The 22,232-nt window shown below is 31.5% G+C and overlaps 1 protein-coding gene across 1 annotated transcript; it reads right to left on the reverse strand.

Moving 5' to 3' along the window:
- Positions 1-1,687: 1,687 nt before the first annotated feature.
- LOC133200832 (cell surface hyaluronidase-like) lies at positions 1,688-20,508 on the reverse strand. Its single transcript, XM_061336647.1, has 24 exons — positions 20,386-20,508; positions 18,574-18,799; positions 17,405-17,556; positions 17,062-17,245; positions 15,306-15,485; positions 14,748-14,966; positions 13,006-13,110; positions 12,772-12,908; positions 10,775-10,847; positions 10,192-10,322; positions 8,753-8,883; positions 8,532-8,601; positions 7,477-7,611; positions 7,134-7,263; positions 6,957-7,020; positions 6,730-6,765; positions 6,467-6,598; positions 6,178-6,358; positions 5,626-5,838; positions 5,207-5,412; positions 4,890-5,069; positions 4,582-4,759; positions 2,013-2,060; positions 1,688-1,801 (listed from the first exon to the last, which is right to left on the reverse strand). The coding sequence occupies exons 1-24, from the start codon at positions 20,506-20,508 to the stop codon at positions 1,772-1,774; spliced, it is 3,264 nt and encodes a 1,087-aa protein (XP_061192631.1). The 3' UTR covers positions 1,688-1,771.
- Positions 20,509-22,232: the final 1,724 nt, after the last annotated feature.

Here is a 22,232-nt window from a genome sequence, read left to right on the forward strand (position 1 = left end):
AACTTTAATAACAGAGCTCAATTAGTACAAGTCGTCTTGATTTAATACTTTGTGTTTGTTTGGATGCTTTTTGATATATTTTTTTTTTTTACATTTTGGAAATTTGCGACCGTTTTTTAAGTTATTAAAAGAAATATTGATAACAGGGAATTTAATTATTCAGATCAATGAAACGTGTACTTTAATTGTAAATTAATTTTATTTATTTATTTTTTTTTTACATCGTTTTTTTTAATTATTGCAGTACTGTGTACCTGTTACTAGCTCATGAAAATCAATAAGCTTTTGATCATGAATTGGTCAGCTTTATGAATAAATTGACGTCGCATAAATATTTAATGCCTAACAATACATGTAGCATATTTGAAAAATCCACACAAAAAAAAATTTCGATGAAGTTGAATTTAATTCACACACAGAAAGTTTTTTCATAATTTTTTTTTTTTCATAATGAAAAGTAAGAGTGATGTTAAAAGCGTGAACACAACAAAGGAATCTAATATTTGTAAAATCTGATCTGCTTACATTTATCCTCATTTTTTGAAATAAAGTTCATGTAAAGTTCAATCTAGCCTTTTTATTTGCTCTATTAGACAATGCTAAACAAGATGGAGGGAGTTTATGGCAGTTCAAATATATAAATGGGCTGTTTTAATATTCCCTGAGGAACTGTGCAAGTTTCTAACAAACATCTAAATGCTTATGTAGATTGATTTAGAATAGATATACACATTTATATATTCACAAATGCAATTAACTAAGCTTGTATCTCAACGAATCTTTCACAATCAAAGAACAAAAAAGTGTTTATAATTGTTTCCTTTGTGCTTTTATTTTCAACTGTAATTGCCATTATTTACACACTGAATTGTCGACGGATTTTCCGTTATTTCCCGATCATGACAAGGAGCACACGGCGGGTGTGACCGATCGGCAGGGGATGCTCACTCCTCCATGGCACCTGATCCCACCTTTGATGTTTTTGGAGGTCCGTGTTTGCTCTACTCAAGATTTGTATTGTTTTAATGGATTTTGAGCTTGAATACTGTTCGTTATCTCCATATTTCATACAATATGAACACACACGGCATAAATACAGATTATATTTCTATTCGATAAGATGTAATTCCTATTCGATAAGTTGTTATTTCTGTTCGATAAATTGTTATTCCTATGGGAAGAAATATGATTCCTATTCCAAAATATATCATTCACATTCGAAAACATGTGTTTTCTGTTCGATAACATGTCATTCATATTCGAAAACTGATTCCTTTTTGATATTTTTTTTTATTCCTATTCGATAATTTTGTCATTCTTATTCGATAATTAAACGATTGATATTCGATAAACATGTTATTCCTATTGAAAAAACACAGAATACATGTTTTCGACTAGGAATCACATGTTTTCGAATAGGAATAACAATTTATCGAATAGGAATGATAAATTATTGAATAGAAAGCACATTTTTTCGCATAAGAATAAGAACTTATCGAATAGGAATCACATTTTAACGAATAGGAATGATATATTTTAGAATGAGAAGAGCAAAATTTTTGAATAGAAATAACAAAAAAGTATAATAATGCAACGTTTTACACGCCATAGTCAACACCATGAAATACTAGTATTCAAAATCATAAAATTGTGGTTAAAAACAGAAGATATAACTAAGATGTTCATATTCAAATAATTCTATTTTTATTTCATATAAAAGAAAGCATTCAATATAAAGTATTACAGTATTACAGTTCGGTTATTTCTTCTTTTAATCACGTGAGGAGCCAGCACCCCAGGACTAAGATAAAAATAAAATGAAACTAATTAAATTTTTAAACCCCTAAATGAAATAATTTTTTGGCAAGACACTTCCATTATTTTTCAACAGAATTATAATAAAGAAACTGAAATAAATAAGCATGGACATTTTTAGAGAATTTTTAAAGCATTCTCAAAGATGAATTTTTAATCAAATTGTGAGGGTTAATTTATTCAATAACAATACTTACAGGAGGTGGGTAAAGGTCACTTGTTGGCAAGGCAGTAATTTCGGTCTCCTTGAAAAAGAAATGGATAAATCTTAACTTGCATGTCTATCACATTAATACATGAAAGTGTCCACTTACTTAAACTTTAATTTCTTTAAAAATCAGCAATATATCTAATTGATTTTGTTCATATAGTTGTCCAAAGTAAGTGTAAAAATTTGTGAAATTCTGTTATAATGTCAGAAAATGTAGACGAAAAATGTACTCATTTTCAGAGAAAATAACACCAAGATGCATATTTGAACACCAAAGAAAATGAAAGGTTCTTTATATCTAATCTATTATTTATGAACATTTCTATTCAAAATCAGTCTCTCTCCCTCTTATATATATATATATATATATATATATATATATATATATATATATATATATATATATATATATATATATATATATATATATATATTAGGGATGTCAAATCGGTCAATATTTGATAATCAGTTACTCGGACGATTTTCCGATCGAGTACCCGGGTACTCGGAAAAAGTGTTTATACATGTAGGGTTTGAGACCTGTTTACCACATCGATGTTTTCTTTCGTTTATAACATGTTATAATGCATGTACATAAACATCGAGCCCAACGAGAACGATTCTTTTTGTACTAAATTTATTTATCAAACAAACACAAAAGACATGATCAATTAATACACCAATAATTACAAATGCTTTACAGTTCTTATTTATGAAGACAATTTGGTCAACGGAAGAGAAGGACGCAACTTTGTAATGATTAGACTAGCGAGAGAGTGAAATAGAAAATATAGAACATCTTTTATATAAGTGTAATGATTCCTTGTATATATGGAAAAAAGTAAGCCAATCATTGAAGTTCAATATTGGCTGGAAAAATATAGTAATTGGTTTTTTTTAAGAAACTCAGCTATCTGAAATGTTGAACATACTCATTTCTTATATAGCTCTGAAAATATATAAATATAAAATGAAATGTCGTGTAAATTGTGAACCATGTATAACTGAAAATTTGATAAAATTTGTGAAGAGCAATTTATTGATGTACTATAATATTATAAAAATGTCATATAAAAATTCAAACTAGCTGAAATGTGTATAAATGTTGAAAGACATATATAATTCATAGTTAATAGAGCATTTTTCCTTCATGTTATAATTACGTAACAACTTATGAAATCCAAAGCTTCTTGGGTAGCCTGACCAAAGAAGCATGTTAACAAGTGGGGGTCAATATGGACTTTGGAAGGTGAAATGGGACCTCTATGAGAACACGGATTTCATAAGCAGTAAATTTTTATACACATAACCTGTAGATTTTAATTTTACCTCGAGTCTTTTTGCATTATTTGACTGTTTAAAAAAAAAAGTCGAAGATAACTCAATGTTTATATTCAAAGTTACAACCGGATATCATTTGTACTGTATAAATTTTGACATTACAAAACGGAAGAAAAAAAATATGGAATACTTTTATATCATTTTTGTTTAGAAATTTATCTTTTTTTTTTCATTGTCATTATACTATTATTTTTAATAATGTCAATGTATACATAGATCTATGCTATCCAATCCAGAAAGCTGTAGGCACATATGGTGCGGATTATGAGGGGGTCTCTGAGGAGACTTTACCCCAAAATGTCTTTGTAAAATCTGAATAAAAAAAAAAAAAAAGACTAGCGAGAGAGAATATCTTTGGGAACAGTGGGGAATGGACTCTGTCGTAATCGCGAGTTGTATATTATTAATTTTACGTTTGCAAATGTTTTCTTTGTGATAACTCTGAAAGTTAAGTATGTTAATTTCTCGATATTTACAACTCCATCCGTTATGGATAAATTATTCCACGTTTCCAACTGCCGTTGATGCCCTGGTATGCACAGCAAACTAAAAAGTGATTCCTTTAATATATGTTTGTTTCCATCCTATACGCTAAATTTACTATGCACATGCAGGTGCCTTTTAACATTTTTTAAATCTTCGGTTATTTATAAATATTTCTTCACTTTTGAACAGTCTGGTGAATTGGTAGCGGTATTTCTATGTATGTCAGATTTCGTTTTCATATGCTAATTGAATAATCATAGAATAATTAATAGATCATAATTAAACGATGTTCATTGAAAACAAATAATGAAAGCCATCTAGAAATTAGGGTCACAAGAGGTGAGAACGGCTGTGTACAGTGTCCAGTGATTAATTACTCTATATACACGAACACAGCCACAGGCGATAACGGGTATTAACTGGTGTAGGTGACGGTAATTACTGTACAGACATGGACAATGCATATTTAAATCACATTTTTTGATAAGTTTTTAATAAATATATGCACTTTGAAATATGAAAAAAATACACATCCGAGTAACCGAGTACCGATTTTAGTATTCGATACTCGGACGTTCGAGCGAGTACCCGGTAAACCGGGTACTCGTTGACATCCCTTATATATATAAAACTTCAAAACAAACCACTTATAACTGAACCTTATGTGCTCTGAAAATCAACACAAATGAATGCAAATGGAACGTCACACTACTGATTACTATACGTACGGGGGAGGAGTCACGTGATTCTCGCTTGTATTTATCAAACGCCCTGGAGGTACAGTCCGAATCGGAAGAATCACCACCAGTTATCTTCACCACTACACTGGGGCATCGTTCATCAAGACAATCCTGCGCATCTGAGGAGCTGTATTCCCGTTCATGCATTATATTGAAGAAGACAACCCTGACAAAATAGATCCCAGAGATTATATTTGAAATCTGTTTGTGTTATGAAAAATATCAACACTCAAAAATTTGAGTTTTTCGGACATTGAGAAAAAACATTGAGGTTCAAAGTGTTCAAAACTGCATACCCAACTTCTGAATCTAAGAAGTAATTTTTAGCATTTGTACTGGAGTCAAGATCCTCGATAGTTGACAAGGACTCCCCTTTAGTCCATTTGTTCCATTTAGAAGTTGATGTGAGATCCAGTACTCTGACAAATATTGTAGCATCTCTAGGTACGCAAAGTCCCATCCGTGCAGTTTTAGTTCTTAAAATTGATATCATTTTGCAAAGTTAAGTTGAATGGAAAGGATAACAACCAACATAAAAAATGTCAAGATACGTTTATAAATCATGTAGATCATATACCACATTTTAATTTAAAAAAAACAAAACAAAACTAACTTGGTGAAACCAAGTCCCTTAAAACCAACTGAAGTCGGCACGTTTCCGTTCATTTTAGCTAAATAACCATATCCTTCTCCCAAAATGGCCATAAATGGAGCCATTTTCCTGGCGTCTGACTCAATTGGGTTATCGGGGAGGTCGTCCCGATAAATGGAAACGTCATTTGCTACCCCAGTAGGTTTGAAATTCCATGATAGACGCACCTGTGATTGGATAGATGGATTACAAATGTCTTTCAGTTTTAAGAATCATGTCTAATTCTTCTTCGGTACAGCCTACATAATACTATAAACATGTGCTTCAAAAAAATCAATTAAAAAGTTATTTGTACAATTATCGTAATTGCACAAATTCACTCAATTAGATGAACTACCGTAATTGCTAATATAGTGAATCAGATATTCATAGACAATTACTTGTCCGAAAGTGTTTGTACAGGCCATCATTTTCCAGTTAGTCCTCTGATAGCAGTTTGAGGTTGAGTGGAATGGAAGATCTTTAACAATCTGTGATCCGGTAGAAAACACTGATCCATCAGTATCCCGGAAAGAACCGATCAAATCACCGTCTAGTCCAGAAAAACCATTGTCTGTAGCATTCCCGTCGAACACGCGGTTACCCTCGGATGGCTTTAAACACAATGTTTGATTATTTTTACTTATTCCTATTGTAATGAAAACCAGATACAGAATACCCAGTTTGATGGTATTATAAGTGTTACTTATTAACCTATTGCTCATTTTCAACATCTTATATACATACATACATACATACATACATACATATATATATATATATATATATATATATATATATATATATATATATATATATATATATATATATAAGTTCATTTATGCACATAAAATACACCGTAGTCAAATGTGATAAAAGTAAACATTTTAAAAAGAAAGAACTTATGAAATGGACAACCTAGATTTTTCTCCTCTGAATTAATTAAAGCTTACATCTGAGAAACCAAATTTGATTCCACTGACGGCGCTAATTGGAGAACTATGACCGTCGTTGTCACGTTGGAAACCAAGAGCACCAGACCTATAATTCTCTGTGTCTTCAAAGTCCCCGAAAAACGTGTCATCAACAAAAACAGGGCCATGATAAAACACGAACCCTTGGCGCGGTTGGTCGCTAATATTAAAATGGTTATCAATACATTAAATTATCGTTAAAAGTTACAACTATTTGAAAAGAAATGCTGCCAATGTTATTTGTTACAAGGTATATTTATATACTTACGCAAACGCTATTGGAACAGATCTAGGGTAGGTTTTGGATGCTCCCCCACTGGAAATCACCGTGGGGGACCCAGTGTTCGGAGAATCCCCAATAAAGACGCTCTTTTCAATGTATTGATTCTGTTCAGAACTTCTGTAGCAATAAAATAGAAGCAAGCATGATCACTGACTCATGTATACTATCACTGGAATAAATAAGTCTAAAATGGCTGACAGAGTTTGGGTCAGACAAAGATAAGTTACGTGATACATGTTTATACATACCTTTTAAATGTAAGTCCAATAACGCTATCAGAGAATCTGAGTAAAGAAAAAAAAAGACAAAGTGCAAATTCTTTAATTTTATGAAATTTAATGGTATTACTTTATGACAAATACAAAAAGGTTCATTTTTATGTGCACTTATTATTGTTACAATGTTTGTAATAAAGGATTATTAATAAAACTGAGAGCAAATGGAATCTTTATTGTATGAAATTTACAAGACTTACGAAGACTCGGTGACTTTAAATAAACCACCGTTAATCCAAGCATTTTCTTTCATGTTTTTGTACGCTGAAGTGTAACGCACATAAATTTTTTAAGTGTTTATTGTTAATATATATTGATACATGGATTGTTTGCTGTAAAAACAAATGACATTTCAAAATAATTAAGTAAGAACCTACCCGTAAGTTTTCTTATCGTCACCATTTTAGCCCCGGATTCTGAATCTTTTGGATCATTCCAGGGTTCATAAGAATTACTTGATACAAGACTACCGTCAGATCTCAGAATATTATCAATGAATAAACCACTCTGTCAAAGAAAATAAACATAAAACAAATTAAACTATGCCTGTAGCATGAGTAAATAGCTCCAAAAAAAAAAAAAGAAAAAAAAAACAATATAAATCTATCGATACTAATGATTCGCATACTATTTTTCCTAATAAGCTTCCTCAATAAGTCATGCAGTTAAGATTGTAACTCATCGAATAATAGAATGAAAAATTAATTTCTTTGAAGTTACCTTTGCGTTTGAATGGGCAACGTTGTTGTCGAATTCAAATATTGCGGTGTGCATAGCTTCATATTGGTCCATGAATCCACGGCTTGCTGAGGGACCAACGGGTGAGTTAGGGTAGACAAACCAGAATCCATGGGCCTACAGACAATGAATCAAACTATCATAATTGGTACATAAACTGATTATTTTTTTTTAATTTTAATCATCTCTCACTCATAACTTTTGTTCGAATGTAATTAATTCATGATTTTTATTCTTTGTGTATTTTTTTTTTCTATGACATTGACGTAAAGACGACGATGTGTGGTTTAAAATAGTTTACCATTTATCAGGTTAAGCGATATATATATATATATATATATATATATATATATATATATATATATATATATATATATATATATATATATATATATATATGTATGTATATATATATAGAAAGGACCTTGCAAGAATTGAAAACAAGAGAAACTATAAATGCTCTACGGTAGAAATTCTTAATATACTTCGCATAGAAAATATATATACTCAGACATTTCATCATGCAATTTAAAATTGCTGCCAAAAAATTCTTCGCATGAAAAACAATAAATATGATCACACATAACCGATATTAAAAGCAAAGAAATTGATTCTTGTTACGTTGCTCAAGTAAAACAAAACGTTCAAGTCCCTTGACAAGCTGAAGATTTTATGTGCTTCTGGCCTCTATCCCTTCGTCTAACAAATGCATGGATATTTCAAAATTGACCTTTGGGTTAGTTAGTTTAATATTTCTAAATTAGAAAGTCATGGTTCATAAAGTTTTCCATACTTTTCCTCTAAGTAAATACACAATGCCTGCACCTTTGTTCAAGTCCTGAGATATCTAAGGTTTTAAGATTATAACAATTGAGTACTTTGTAGTGGAGGCTTCAAATTGACAATGTTATGATTTTTGACGAATAGCACATCAAAGAATTATTCAAATTTAACTTGCAAACTTTATCTTGATGACCTATACCTATATGATACCTAGTATTACTACATAATTTGGATGGTTTATTGTTAAAATGTACCTCTCCGCCTGCAGCCACGTTATTTCTGACGTATGTCTGTGGATTTGTTATCCAAAATGTTGTTGGATTCCTGAATGATAGCAACAAAATAAAGACGAGAAAAAATAAATATTGTAAGCAAAAGAATGTGAAACTTGTATATATCGGTTATATCAATCGGAGTCAAAATATATATTTTTCTGAACTTGACATTAAGTATAATTAAACACATGATGACTAACATGTCGGATCTTATGAGATTCCCTCTCTTTTGTCCTGCTCCAAGATTACCATCCAATACCGTTCTCTTCTCGCCTCCATCTTCTAAAAAGTATCCATGACCAAGAGTATTAAAGCAGAAGTTGTCTTTAACCTAGGTAAACAAAAACATTTAGAACATTCAGACTTACATAACATGTTACACTGGAAAACTATGCAAAGAGAACTCTTATCCTATTATACAATTTTATAGAAGATATCTCGAAGTGAGCACTGCTTTTTTTATCACTAAGAGCAATAACATATTACTATTTTTATTTACTAAGATTGAAGCGAAACTAATTAAAGTGAGACAATTTCCGATGATCATGGTCTTCGCAGAGGTATTACTCATATTAGACATATATAATGGTGAACAATTGAAGAATTTTGATAAGCTGGCTATCAGTCGTATTTAAGGGAATGTTTTTAAGCATTGAATTCTTATTTTTTGGATGTCGTCGGTCGTATAACAGCGCATAGCCATACCGACAAATTAAATACCGCGGGTTAGCGCGGTATGATAATTGCCAGCACGGAAAAGTACTGTTATATACGACCGACGGCATCCAAAAATAAGAATTAAATGCTTATTTTTATATTCTCCATTTATCTCTCTTCATAATTTATGTTTATTCCGTTCGTCTTTATTTTGAATTTAGCGCCTTTCAGAAGTGGTATGTTTTCTCAACAGACGTAAAAGTCGTTTCGACATCGAAAATTAAATAATGCAAATAAATATTGCAGGGGAATAGTATAATTGTTAGATTAGAACTGCAATAATTGTTTTTAATTAAATTGGGCCAAAACAAGATCCATTATGATTTCCTGGTTTATTGAAAGTGTGTGCAGTTCCTTTTGTTACAAGGTTTCATGTGCGTTTATAGAGGTTTGAATGTTGTAGATTTTCAATGGATTTTGAAAAAAATACATTGAATGTAAATATATAATAAATAATGGACAAAATTACAAAATATTTAGTGCATGTCAATGTTATGCAGCATTAAAACATAACTAGACAACTGGTGACATTCTAAAACTATCCGCATACCTGTTATGTACTTCCGTACATTACATGCATTTGTAAAATGTAAAAGGTGAAGTAAACAAGCAGTGATAAACCTTATAAATCAGTAAACAAAATGTATTATAAACAGGGCAAAAACATTGACTCCTGCAAACACCATAGATGGGATCAGGTGCCTGGAAGAAACCCTATGTATTGATCTGCATTGATCTGGTGGAGGGAGTATCCGTAGTAAAATTTAGTATAAAGTCAAAACACAAATGGTATGATACAATACAACCCCGCGAAAGTTTTATTGTAATAAAACAAATATTGATTTGCATGTATTTGAGAGTATCTCTAAAGTTTTTTTTAATGTCAAAATTACTTTGCAGCATCACACTCAAATGTACCTACCTGAGCGCCATGAGTGCCATGTATTGTGATACAGCGAGCAAAGGAATTGTGAATACTGTTTCCGCTTAAAAGTGACGGTTTGGTTCTGTCATCTACATCTTCACACATATGGAAATGTAGAGGATAATTTCCTATGTATTGAAAAAGCCATACAATTAATCAAAGAAGTTAATTTGTTTGGATTGAAAATGCCATTTAATTATATAAAAGTCAAGAGGATAATTTTCCTATAGAAAAAAAAGATGCCAATTGTCTAATACCAAATCGGATAAAACCAACGTTTGAAAAGTTTGGCCATTACTTGCGTTTGTTTGTTTTTTTTTTTAAAAAGTTCATTGGCTCTGTATTTTCATTGTGCACTTACATGTACTTCTCTTTTCCTTTTTTTTTTTTTTTTTTTTTTTTTTTTTTTTTTTTTTTTTTACAATTTTTCAAAATTGTTATTATATGGCTATATAGCATTTTGATGTTTACTTTGGTAAAACTTTTAAAGCAAAAATAATCTCTCCTTGATGGGTGACTGAGCTAAGTTTAGATATTGTTGATATAAAATGTATTTTTTAAAAAAAAACGATGTGTTTACCTAGGGAGGTCTGCTGTCCCATCCTGTTTAATTCCACATTCTTCACCTGTACTGTCTTAAATCCTTTCAAAAACTGCAAATATTAGAACCCATACTTGTTAGAATAAAACGCAATTCAAAAAGTTACATACACACATACACACTCACCCTTACACACACACAAACTAAGTTTGATTTATGTTTCAACTTTAATTTTTTTTTAGTTTATTTTTTCAAATTATAATATTTGTATGTGTTGTATTGAGTCAAATTGGATAAAATAAGCCTTCATATAATGTGAAGCATGTATTTGTTTAGGAATGGAAGGGTTCAAAACCTAGCAGACCTCCATAACCGCCGTGTATAAAATACTATAATTATGTAATTGATAAAGAAAGGTAGATGAATAAATTAAGCTGAAACACAAAAAACCATGCAGTGATTTGAACAACTTCATTAACCGAAAGTGCTTGTAAAAACCATTTGAAACATAACATATTTACAGAATATCATTAACAGTAAATAACAGTAACCAATGACAGTTAGCTAATACACTTAACAGATAAGCTCTCATTGGAAAAGAAACTGCATGAAATATTTAGAAATCTCCCTCAACATATAAAACCTCATCAGATGAATACGGGATTTAAAAAAAATGAGAATGAATGACATCATCACTAAGAAATTTAATTTTCTCCAAAGGCTCACAACTAGGGATGTCAACGAATTATCGACTATTCGACTATCAGTCGAATGGACAGACGATCGAATAACGAAACGACATTCGAATAAATAAATTCAATAAAAGAGTGATAAAGAGATGGAATTCTCATCTTAAAATTGATAAACCGTCTTTCCTTGGACACAGTCGATAAGATAATTTTCCTCATAAAAAACAGCTGACTTTACATGTAGATAGTACAGTAATTAGAAATGCTTCACTTCCGCGAGAATTATTTGTCAATTAATGTGTTGTTTTTGTAATAAAATAACCTCAGTATTCTGGGCTTTGTTTGTAATATGATTGATTGGACTTGATCTCATACCATGTACCCATGTTTGAACAATACGATATTTATTATAAAATTAATATTCTTTTACAAATTTTAAAGACATTTTGATAGCCGGGACAAAAAGTATGTTCAGCTGTTTAACATTATCAAAGACATCTGGTGTGTGGATAGTGTGTGTTTTAACACCCCCCCTCCAATTATTTTAATAAGCTTTAAAAATATATAATACTGTCATTTTTTATGCTTACTAAAAACATCTTTACAGACCGATTTATGGACAAGATTTAGTTAATATAAACACGCTATCCCCATTTTAGGTGCATGTGAACATCTCTGTGTAACATTAATTTTGTTGTTACTTTTTAATAAATTTGAAAAAAAGGTTTTGGGGTTAAATACGTCATGTACCAATGAGGTTTGAAATAAAATTTTATTTTCCGAAAAAGATTCGAATATATTCGACTATCGTTCGAATAATGCAATCGAATATTCGACTAAAGAAAATAAATATTTTGACATCCCTACTCACAACATAGAAAATTGGTAAATTCGAAAAAGCTCTTAGTTGCCAAAAGGTTCTTTACTTGTTTTATTCATGCAATTTTAGTAATATTAGAGTAAAAGTCACCAGTAAAAAGACATACTTCAAAATTTATCCTTAGCACTCAATCGCAAAACTGTCAAAAGTCAAAATCGGTCAACTGAAGTGACATTGATAGAGTAAATCAATTTCTGGCTTTCACCACTACACAGATTAAACGGCATAAAATGACAATAAGAATTAAAATCCAGAAACTTTTACGTTTTCGAGGACTCCTGAGACCGTATCAAAATTCCAAAATTTTATTGGTATCTACTAGTATATGACATAGCTTATCTTATGCAATTCTTTTGTACAGATAAGATGTAGAAGATAAGAAAACTGGACATAATGGACACAATATACTCAACTTTCCTAAAACAGATCGGAGAATTAACAAACACAAAGTTTTTTTTTCTGCTGACCTTTATGTGTCCTCCAATCTTTTTGTCCTTATCCGCAGGTCCTCCTTCGATTAATATGTTTCGGTTTACCAAAGCAATCTCACCGCGCATGTCCACGTTTTTGTATATTTCGCCAAAATGAGTGAATTCTGGTTCAACTATATGAAATAAAACGCATTGATTTAGTGATTAAAAGATACATAACTTCCTGTGTTGATATATGTATACAACATACACTGTAGAAATCCCACTTACTGTTAACTTGTATCTGGTTAGTGGTGCAAGATGGACAGTCGACTATTGTCCCAAATTCCGTTTGCTTCCAGTCAAAGTCAGTGGACATCAGTGCCACAGTATCACCTACAACAAAATGTAAAGGTTTTGAAGAATTGCTATGTAAACAAGCATTCTGAGAGTATTGCATTAGCAATACTAGTCCCCTACCGGCAGGTGTAATCTGGTTCCCGTTAAGAATTGAAAATGCCATAATTCCGTCAAAAATTAATGAAGCGGGACGAAATGCAAACTTGATCTATAACTAATCAAGGTAAAGCCACATACCAAAAATCAGCTCAATATCTACAAGCGTTTAGAAGAAAATTGCGGAAAAACCGAAAAAATTGAAAAGGCCGTAATTCCGTCAAAAATCAATGAAGCGGAACGAAATGCAAACTTGATCTGTAACTCATCAAAATACACTCACATACCAAAAATAAGCTCAATATCTGCAAGCGTTTAGGAAAAAAGTGCGGAAAACCAAGTGGGACAGACTGACAGACAGACAGAGGGACAGACAGACGGACGGACAGACTCAGAGGAAACCTATAGTCCCCTCCGGTTTCACCGGTAGGGGACTAATTAATCAAGAAGGAAGACAGCGAGATTTCCACAAAGATTCCCTTTCTCCAGCCTGAGATCTAGGATCTTCCCTTTCAAATGAGACAAAATACTTTGATATATCAATTTAGGAAGATCAATGCTTGCAAAAAGCTAGTGGAGGCCGTTTGTGTACTCACAAATCCTTTTTCAACAAAATGACAGGTCTCTACAATTCCAGGGTTTTGACCATTAATTTTTTTAACCTTTGCAAAGGTGCTTTTTTGTACGAGTCTTGAATTTGAAAGCATTAAATTTTATTTGGAAATCATTGATATATATGTGATTGAATTGTTAGTACTCAATTGCATTTTAAATAAATTTGTTTTTAATTTCTTTTATACCCTTCTCAATATAGAAAATACATGTACTACAAAAAAGTAAATACATGTAGTTATAACTAGACAAGAAGATTATCTAGGGTTTTCAATCAGTTTAAACTGTTATTGTAAAATTGTTGTGGATAATAGAAATTGAACAATTGAAATAATTGAAGAAATTAATGGAAAATTAGGTATCCTGCATTTAAAAGTCCTGATGAGTGACTGGCCCTGATGTGTACATTACATTGGTAAAGCATACCAGTAACTGTGATTTCAGGAAGTGCGTTTGATTTCTAATTAACAACATCTCAACTGACTAATCAAGGGACAAGATATAATAAAACGGCCTTTAGCTACCAGTAGGTACTATATCTAGCAATATCTTACTTACTGGCTTTTAGGAAATCTGGTACTGGCATTGATCAATGCAAAAATTATTAGTTTGCTTTGTTTTGAGAAAAATGTTGAAAAATGCAGCATCAGGTATGAACTTGTCTTTTGTTTTCAGGAAATTCAAATTTTTCAAACTGTAAAATCAAACTATTTAAGTTAGGGTGAACTTATAAATTTCCGCTTTTTAATTTTTTTAAAGAAGATAATGGTATGTCTCAATAAGGTCATGGTCATACACCACAATACTTCAGCAATATACTAGTTAAGTTCTGCTACCACAAAAATCGGTTTTAACATGCTTTCAGCGTTAATTTTATAATTGATTTGTGTTTTTGCAAAAAAAAAAAAAAAGACACACTCTACGTACTTACTAAATTATAAAGGGTTCTAGGGAAAAAAAATTACCCGTGCGCCATGTTTGTGCATCGTCTACAACATTAATCACGGGAAGGGAATACTGCATTAAGCTGGACTTTCCACGGGAGTAACATTGACCTCTCTTGACCGTATGAACCCAGCTACGCACTCCAAATTTGATATTGTTCTCCACGTGGTACAGCTCAGCAATGCGAATATTTTTTCCATCATCATTCAGCAGAAGTTCTTGGGTACTTGCATCGTCGCCTGTGTCAAAAAAATTAATCTTAGCTTACATTTATAGTTTATCTAAATTTATAAAAAGTTGCATGACATTTCAATAGAACAATCTAAAATATATCAGTTAAATGAAAGAATGATTAATATCAATGACTTTTAAGCTTTTATATATTTGTACAAATAAATCAATTGTTGTTTTTAGATTTTTTGGTGTTAATTTATGTTTTTTATGATACATCCAATTCTTGATATATTTTATCTGCTCTAATTGATACTTTGAACGAAAATGATTTAAATCTTTTTATATCAATATTTTCTTATCATTTTACAACTTTACACATTATTGAAGTAAGAGAATTATATAACCTTGTTTCTTGATAAGTGACCAAGCACCGTGAAACTTGTAGTCTCTGAACTGTAGAGAGGTGTTATCTACTGTGCCATAGGCCCACTGCTCTAGCATATCAAATAGTCCGGAGGGGTCAACTCGCTCCACCCTAAAGCGCCTCTTCAATGCCAACCCTATTATCTTTCCTGCTGGGATATCTAATTATGAAATAATTAAATTATATGTTTGATAATAAAACATTGATTATTAAATTCAATGAATCAAGTTCAAAGAAAGAGAACCCGATCACGATGGAATTGTATATAAGTAATTTACGAATTCCTTACCATCTTTTCTTATTTATTTAATTGTTCCCTTATGGACGTTAATTTTAAAAGAAACGAAGAAAGCATGTTGCTGGATTATGTAAAGGGTTTGGTTAGTTTGCCTTTTGTTAATTATAACTGCTTGTATCAATTTATCGTGATAAACAAAATAAAGTATTCGAAAAAAGGAAGCATAACATAAAAATTTGCATCAATGTGAGAGAAAACTGTATTTACGAGGGGTGATCAAAAAGTTCGCGAACTAATTGAATTACTTCCTTAAAAGAAATAAAATGAGGTTTCAGTGTTCATTATTTTTTAAAGTAGTCCTCACCGATTTTAATGATCTGCCCATGCGCGAATCACGTGATCCAGGCGGTCATATGACATGCTCCGCAGCGGTCTGTTCACAGAAGCTATGAAATTTTTCCGAGTCTTATATTTCTTACCATGCAAATTATTTTTTATAACAAGAACAGACCATCTGTCAGAAATGGCCAAATCTCGGCAATAAGATGGGTGGATAAGGATATCCTTTCTCAGAATTAGCACAGTAACCATCACAACCCGAGTCCTCTGTCTCGCGAGCATCGTTTATCCAGTGTGGATAAAGTATGGACGCCTTCGGTTTTTATATCTCATATGTTTAAAGTCTATAGTAAAAGATATTTTAGGGTTTTAATAATCATATTATTGTTAAGATATTCAACTATTTTTATTAACTGTAACTTGGCGATCTTTTAAAACAAACTGCTCAACTAAAGACACATATTTTTACCAGCTTGCTTTCGCTTGGCAACAGAACAAACATCATTTTTTAACCATCTCCCTGCCTTCACTAAAACAATCAATCCAATTAATGATTGAACTTCTGGTAAGTCTTTTGTCTTCATACACCTTGTACAAATTACTGCAAATGAATTTCCGAGATATACGTTAAACTTTACAGCCGTTCGTTGCTCGAGTACGACTGAGTCAACCATTTTTTGTCACAAGTCACCTACATATTGACGTCATTTTCACATTGTGACGTCACAAACACGAGGCAAAACATAATATGACATTTGCTATTTATAGAACATGTGTATAACTATATGTGTGCCAAATTTCATTCTGATCTGAATTGTGGTTTTGTAAATATAGAGATAGTTTGCGAACTTTTTGATCAACCCTCGTACAGTGTTTCGATTACCTAATTTAACACTTTACTTGCTATAAATTACAAAGATAGGCATATAAAATAAATATCGTGCTAAAACAACAATATCCATTTGTTTTCAAAACTGTGAACTTTAAATCACTGTTATATGTTATTAATATTGTCATTACTGACCAATGTATAGATGACAATGTGTAGATGATGAAAAATTATAGACAACGTATTCATAACTTTCAGTTCTGAATATAAAGCATCTTATCTTTCATTTGATAATTATCTCTAAAGAAGGGTCGCTAATACAAATCTTACCATCGAGTATTTGTTTAGCTTTTGCGACATTATCGGGAAAATCTTTGGCTTTTCCATTAGTATTCACCAATTGTGCCGCCGACTCCAAGACACCAGTTTGTTCATTGAAGACATATATAACAAGTGCCCGAATGTTTTTGCCTACGTTGTCTGTCTCGTTAGCATCTTGTGACATATCTATATTCTGGGAAAAAAAAAGATTTGCAAATTATATATCTACTATCAATTTCTACTTTTGAAATGTTCTGACATATGTAAATCATGATGATTTTACAGAATTGTTCTAGGATTTTCTGTATTGTTTTCAGTCTGGAATAAATACAAAATAAGAAGGTGAACTGACCCTGACGTTAGAAATGTACTGGACTTTATCGACTGTGTTGGTGATCTTTGTCCAGGGTAGGCGGTATTCACCGTGGATTTCAAGAACCCCGCCATTTTCTACACCAATGAACTTCTCTCCAAAACCTGGTATGTCATATTCTCCAAGGTTACCTTTGTAAAAAAAATGAACAGTCATTCTAATGAGTGATAACAATTTTGATAACAGTGAATTTACTTCGCAGAGTGTGTGTAGTTTCATACCAAAGACTTTACATTACCCAACCTAATTGAAATATCAGAGAGATAAAAACAAAACTTTATGATAAACTCGATGACTTCAACTTTTCCATCATCAACTTCCCTTACTTATGTAGCAATATACCTTTGTCACCTGCATATGGAATTTATATCTCCCACTTGATTTGATACATGCTCCACGTACGAACAATTTTTAACACGAGGCTAGCTATTGACAAACAGATTGATTTAACAAGGATTAAACAGTCTCGTTTAAAGTCAACATTTCGCAAGTTCTATGGTCGATACAATGACCTTGTCAGCAAATACAGGCTATCATTAAGTCGAATGCTGACTGACGTTTTTCATACTAATTGTTAGGCCATTATTTAAACACTGAATTGTCTACAATTTCTTCCGTTTGCACGATCATCACAATGAGCACACGGTGAGTAAGACCGGTCGACAAGGGATGCTTACTTCTTCATGGCACCTGATCCCACCTCTGATTTTTTAATGGTACGTTGGCTCTGCTCCTTTCTGTATTGTTTAAAAGGACTTTTGAGTTTGAATACTGTTCGTTATCTCCATATTTCATTATATGTAGTTTTATCTTACCTAAAATGTATAATAAAACAATTGCTAAATAATTATTTATGTAAATTCGTTATATACGTACCTCTGATGATTTTTACAGCTTTGTTTTATACTCTATTTTCTATTAAGTACGGTTTGAGCGAAACAAACTGATTCTGATTCTATAGCTTCAAGTACAATTAATTAGATACAAATAATTTATCTCGCAGAGAAATGAGTATTATACCGAATCAGACATAACTGATAAAATAAATAATTCACAGATTCACAGGTTCAGTTTTAACCAAGCCCAGACTGTTATTGACTGATAAAAAACTAACTGAAATATAATATAACTGTAATGTCAAAGTTTACCTTGCAGAGTTATGTGCAGTTTTCCCGTAAATGGACAATTTTCTGAGCCCACGCGCATTTCTCCTTGGATTTTAATGTACTTGACACTTAAACTTATTTCTTTCTCATCAGCCACGACCAGTACCCCGCCCGACTGTATAGTAATAGAGCCCAAAGGAGGAGGGGAAGTGTCTAAAAGCAATTTGTCCCCACTCTCTATAACAAGGTCGTCTCCTTCTTGTGGGATCTAAAATATAAATGACTGTGTGAGTGAATTTAAAAATAATGACCGGTAAATTGAATTAAAAAATCAATTTTTTTTAAGAAAAATTAAAATCATTAACATTTATTTTAATCATAACATCATATGGTATATACATTCTTGTTCAAAATTCCAAAGTGGCAATAGAATATACAAATGCATTTTAAAGATTCAGAATTTTTATTAACATTTTTTTTTTTTTTTTGAAAAATAAAAAAAAATCATACATTCAAAAAGACTTTTAAAATACAGAATGAAATTAGATGATTAACTCATTTTCACCATTTCTCAAAGTGTAAAGTAAAAAAGAATTTTCATAGAGTAATTTATTTTGCAAAAACTACTAGGCTTTGAAGTGAATCTTATTTAGCTTATTTTGTTGTACTCTTGGCTGCCGACTTATTTATTTAATATGAATGTCCAGATTGATAAAATTGAAGGAGTCGGATTCAAATAACAGCGTTGTCATAAATTAGTTTTAAATAAATCAATTAATCAAATAGATGCAAATTGGTCAAATTATAGAAATTAGTATGAAAAACAGTCATTTCATCTTTAGCTTCAAACTTGAATCTTTAAAATAAGTTGTTCTACTTTTGACAGTGGAAATACGGATCTGAAACGCAATCAGATAATGTACTAATACTTGATATATTTATGGAGTAAAAACTTATTTGGAAAAATAAAGCACAAAAATTATATATACTGATTAAAGTTTTTACACGATGAGGAGCAAACCATCACGTGTTGCAGTCGTGACATAAATGGATTTAAACAGATACTTTTCTTCATTCTGTTTGTCATTCATAAAAAAGTAAAATATCACATATACATGTAATTGAATCACCTCCAAATATGGTGTAGAAAAGACTGGACAACTTTTTCCTCAACCAGTGTTATAGAGTTTACGTATAATGATTTTAAATTATTTTTTTCTTTTATGGAAACTAGAAAAAATAGTTTTTATCAATTGTCTAAAGGTTGCATACCAAAATATTTTGAAAAGCGCTTGAAGATTTCAATTCAAGCCATGTGATATCTTTTAAAGTTAGACAAAGGCTATTATGTTTGATTTATGTTTATGATTTCCTTTCAACTTTCGTTCAACCAATATTTCTTTGCAAACATTTTCATCTAAAGCTGAACTTTTAAAGCCTACTGCAACTTGTCATTTGGATATTATTATGATTATGCTGGATTTTCAAATGTTTGTTAGTTTTTCAAAGAATAAAAAAAATTATAAAAGAAGTTTTTTTAATATCAAAACTGCGAAAAAGAATTGTAAAAAAAAAATATTTTCTCAAATTCTCAAAACATTGGCATTAAAATTTCAGAAAAAGGTCTCGGTATCAAAATTTTGAAATTTCTGATTACTCAATGTACATTGTTTTCACTAATATCACGAGAAAACGGATATTTAGATATGATTACGATCATTTTGATATGATAGCCCTGTTCTAAGAATTCTGATAACAAACAACAGATTTTTTTAAAAAAAGAGAATTTCTTTCTTACAAATCACTTCAAGATTTTAGAATCAACAATTTTGATTAAGAATTCTAAACTTATACCTGTCCATCCCACGTTGAATCCTCTGACCATTTTTTCAGCTCCGGATCCTCATCTGGACAGGCCTGGGAAGCCACGAGGGCAAAAAGACAAAATAGCGTCCAAATCACACCTGCTCTGGTCATCTTTTACCTGGTACTGAACCCATCCCTTGGTTCCAGAGGTATATATAGGCTAGAAGGGTTGTGTCCATTTAATCTCACGTTTACCCTTAAGGTTGCTTTTGTAGCTAAATTGAATCGACACAGATAATGATAGAATTTAAAGTCTGTGAATTCATTCGACTGATAGTTTGATTTCAAGCAAAATAAATATTCATTACTAACAGAATGATCACAAAATTTTCTAAAATTGAAGTGAAGATTATGATACCTTTAAAGTTTTAAAATTAAATAGATTTGCTTCAATAGCAGGTCTCGATTGGTACCAAGCGTCCCCATTCATCATTTTCTGCTTAATTGGTCTCTTTCTTCATTATTTACACTTGAGAAATTCTAGACGATATTATTGCAAAAAATAAAGGGGTACTAAAATTATAAGATACACGGGCACTAATTTTTTGCTAGTAAAAGTTCAATTTCAAATCACTTTCAAGCTCTGTTAATATTTGTTTTTTATTTTAATTTACAAAAGACGCCAAATAGTTTAATTAGTTACTAGCCTATGTTGATGAGCATAATGAATAAAATGACTTCCGTTAGATATTAAATTCATAATTTCAAAGTTAAAAAATCAAGCGTAAAAGGTAAATTTTACGTTGAGCTTTCTTCAAAAACAAATTTTTACTTTTGTTGATAAGAAGTAAGAATGTACCATTTGTTAGACAACTCTTCACAACAGAATATATCATCCTTCAAATCTTTTTGTTTATGTACCTTTCCTATCAGTTTTCAGATTTGACAAGTAATGAACACAAATAGAGTGAAAAATACGAACTTTTCACCGTCTTGACCATCTGATAATTAGTCATATTGAAAAAATGGGCATTGATTGGAATAACTAATTACTTCAAGGCTATCTGGCTTCTGATTTTTGACACAATGTCCATGTTCACACTGTCTGTATTGTTTCACTGATATAGCTGTAAGAAAAGATAATTTTAATGAAAAGTACACCCGAGTGCTTTGTTCTCCCATGAGATGCAAACAAGTTAAGGTAGTTAATTAAAATTTTCTTGAATATTTTATAAACAAATATTGTTTAATTATTTTTTCCTTCGAATTTATTATAAAATAATTTAATTTTGTTTGTATTCTAGCCTCTGATTGGTTAATATCCAAAAAGGAACACAAATTATTTCTGTATAACCTGGTTTGGTATGGGGACACACCCCCCTGACAACCAGCTGAATCATCTGTATGCATACAGTCCTCTAATTTCCAGTCCTCGGGATTCATGGAAAATTCCAGATTTAATAAATGTACCTTTAGCTTGAAACAGTAACTCGGATCTTACCACATGCAAACAAAAAACATGGCTGCTAGGACTATGTATCAGTTTTTACCTCCCCTTGCTTCCCATCACTTCCGTTACTATGGTTGTATTATTGAGCGGCGAATTTGGACTAATAAAAAGCAACGAAATTTTACACCCACAGTTGTTTAATGATTTTAGAATTAAATTATAAGGAATGACTCTAATTCTTGGCCAAATTATTCGAGTATAACCTGGTTTGGGTCAGTTTACGCTGTTTTATAATCCGCTTCGCGGATTATAAAGCGTAAACTGACCCAAACCAGGTTATACTCGAATAATTTGGCCAAGAATTAGAGTCATTCCTAAAATATAAGTAGGTGATGTGACTGATATCGCTTGTTCACGAACCAGTACAATTTTAGAAATCCACGAA

The sequence above is a fragment of the Saccostrea echinata genome, unplaced genomic scaffold (assembly GCF_033153115.1).
Source record: "Saccostrea echinata isolate AGI-Se365-2 ecotype Australia unplaced genomic scaffold, CSIRO_AGI_Sech_v1 ptg000041l, whole genome shotgun sequence".
In the NCBI taxonomy this organism is placed as follows: domain Eukaryota; kingdom Metazoa; phylum Mollusca; class Bivalvia; order Ostreida; family Ostreidae; genus Saccostrea; species Saccostrea echinata.

What these genes read in the sequence shown, in the direction of transcription:
- LOC133200832 (XM_061336647.1), bottom strand. Translation starts at nt 20,508, where the DNA reads ATGACCAGAGCAGGTGTGATTTGGACGCTATTTTGTCTTTTTGCCCTC. An exon ending in AGCTAAACAAATACTCGATG is followed by an intron (nt 15,486 to 17,061) that starts GTAAGATTTGTA and finishes TTTCATAATTAG; the next exon opens with ATATCCCAGCAGGAAAGATA. An exon ending in AAGGGACTTGGTTTCACCAA is followed by an intron (nt 5,070 to 5,206) that starts GTTAGTTTTGTT and finishes ATCAATTTTAAG; the next exon opens with AACTAAAACTGCACGGATGG.